This window comes from Echinops telfairi, unplaced genomic scaffold, assembly GCF_000313985.2.
Source record: "Echinops telfairi isolate 266 unplaced genomic scaffold, ASM31398v2 ScPeMD7_7469;HRSCAF=8507_1, whole genome shotgun sequence".
In the NCBI taxonomy this organism is placed as follows: domain Eukaryota; kingdom Metazoa; phylum Chordata; class Mammalia; order Afrosoricida; family Tenrecidae; genus Echinops; species Echinops telfairi.
The window spans coordinates 97,656,746-97,658,979 of NW_022111373.1; the positions used below are offsets into that span (position 1 = coordinate 97,656,746).

A 2,234-nucleotide genomic window follows, 5' to 3' on the forward strand; every position below is an offset into this window, starting at 1 on the left:
CACATGTGTGGTTTCCTGGCTTGCTTGCTGCCTTTCCTATGGAACAAGTTTTTCAAAGTTAGCATGTGAGCTTATAGAAAAATTTGCTCAGTTGAGCAAAACAATCACCAGACTTTTAACTGGGTTGATAATTGCCCAACACCTAAAAGATATTGGGCAATTTTTCCTGTGAAAATTTCCATTTCATGTAAGTGTATGGCTTTAAAGGAATTAGCGTTTGACAGGTTTGCAGGGTTCTCTGACTCTATAATGACCGGGCTCAGTTCCTTACAGGCAATTAATCCTCTAGCTTCTATGTTGCTAAAAATTTCTGAATGACCACTTTCTCCTATCTATAACACCTGGGATTGGATTGGGTACTACATAATCCAAGACTCCTCTAGACTCTAGACCAGGCTCTTCATTGATCATATCATTTATTGGTTCCCTCAAACGTATTTATAATCCACATTCATTGCTTTTCGTTCTGTACTTACCAGCCTACACTAATATTGTGACAGTCTTTTCCAGCCTGTTTGTTATCTTTAGCACTTCAAACACAAGGCATTTTTTTAAGTCTGTTTCCTGATTTTTCATGTAACCTTTCCATTTTGTGATCACCTCTCAGCTTCTATTTTCCATTAACCTCAGCTCATAAGCACAGTAAGCAGATTTGCACTTAACAATATGTTACCTTCATCTAATTCAGCAGTTCTCAACCTGTGGGTCGCGATCCCTTTGGGGATTGAACGACCCTTTCACAGGGGTCGCCTAAAACCATCGGAAAACACATATTTTCGATGGTCTTAGGTGTAGAGACACCGCTCCTCTATCTGTCTCCAGGCGGGTCTACTCACAAGCAGATATGCCCACATATGAGTACCCGGCATGAAGACTGTTGCTCATTCTACACCACGCTTCAAGACAAAATTTCATGTATTTGAGGAGGGAGGGGAAAAAATGAGGAGCTGATACCAAGGGCTCAAGTAGAAAGCCAATGTTTTGAGAATGATGATGGCAAAAAATGTACAAATGTGCTTGACACAATGGATGGATGGATGGATGCATTGTGATAAGAGTTATACGAGTCCCCAAAGTGATTTTTTAAAATTCATTTACTTGTAATTAGAAATAAATATTTCACAATATATAATTACATATTGTTTTTGTGATTAATCAGTATACTTTAATTATGTTCAGTTTGTAACAAAATACATCCTGTATATCAGATTTTACATTACGATGCATAACAGTAGCAAAATAACAGTGATGAAGTAGCAACAAAAATAATGTTATGGTTGGGGGGCACCACCACACGAGGAACTGGATTAAAGCGTTGTGGCATCAGGAAGGTTGAGAACCACTGATTTTGTTCATCCTGGGTCGACGACTTTTTTTTTGGTGACTTTTGTTTTCTTTTTTTTCTTTTATTTATTTTTAACATTTTATTAGGGGCTCATACAACTGTTATCCCAATCCATACACACATCAATTGTGTAAGCGCATGACTTTTGTTTCCTTATAACTCTTTTAGCTTGTGTCCTAGGTAACAAGATAATCTTTAGAGCTCAGCTGGGTTTTAGTGGAATAACCAGTGGACTCCAAAGATAATTATTATCCATACTTTCTGATAGGGTGGAAACGAGAGTTTTTTTTAAGTCTGTAAAACACACAAAGTTGATCAGCGGTTTCTGATTTTTCCCCCCTCTCTCTCTTTCCACAGGCACCGTGTCTGTTCTCTATTTGATTTTCCTTGTCACCTTGAAGGCTGTGCGCTTGGGATTCCATTTGGAATTTCACTGGTTTACGCCAACAGAGTTTTTTGTACCAGGTGAGTTGGTATAGCCAACAAAAGTAAATCACAATGTGATCTTTAAGGAAACCACTCTTTGATGCTATTCAAAAATAAATGACGCTTGTATGCTGATTATTTTTGTTAATTCTGTGAAACTAAATACAAGATAGCAGGTAAGATTATTTTGGTATTCTTGAAATTAGAGGTAAATAGGACCTTTGGTCATTTCTACTTGGGAATTGAAATTTGCTGAAGTTTTATCGCAATTAGAAAATCAAGGACTCATTCTCTGGATTTTTCTGAGAAAATATGCCCCTAGATCCCAAAGACTTAGAACACGATCAGTGATTAATCTATGCAAATAATAACTTCTCCTGAACATCACTGTGGTCCTTATGGGCTTTTCTGTTTTTCAGGCTAAATAAGATATAAGATGATGCTTATAGATTTTTCTTTTTTT

The 2,234-nt window shown here is 37.1% G+C and overlaps 1 protein-coding gene across 1 annotated transcript in view; it reads left to right on the top strand.

Annotated features, from left to right (window-relative positions):
- Positions 1 to 2,234, top strand: part of SLC38A9 (solute carrier family 38 member 9) — a 79,942-nt gene that overhangs the window by 50,189 nt on the left and 27,519 nt on the right. The window contains exon 10 of the mRNA XM_045285240.1: positions 1,703 to 1,810. Within this exon, the coding sequence (XP_045141175.1) occupies positions 1,703 to 1,810 (108 nt within the window). The remainder of the gene's footprint in view (positions 1 to 1,702; positions 1,811 to 2,234) is intronic.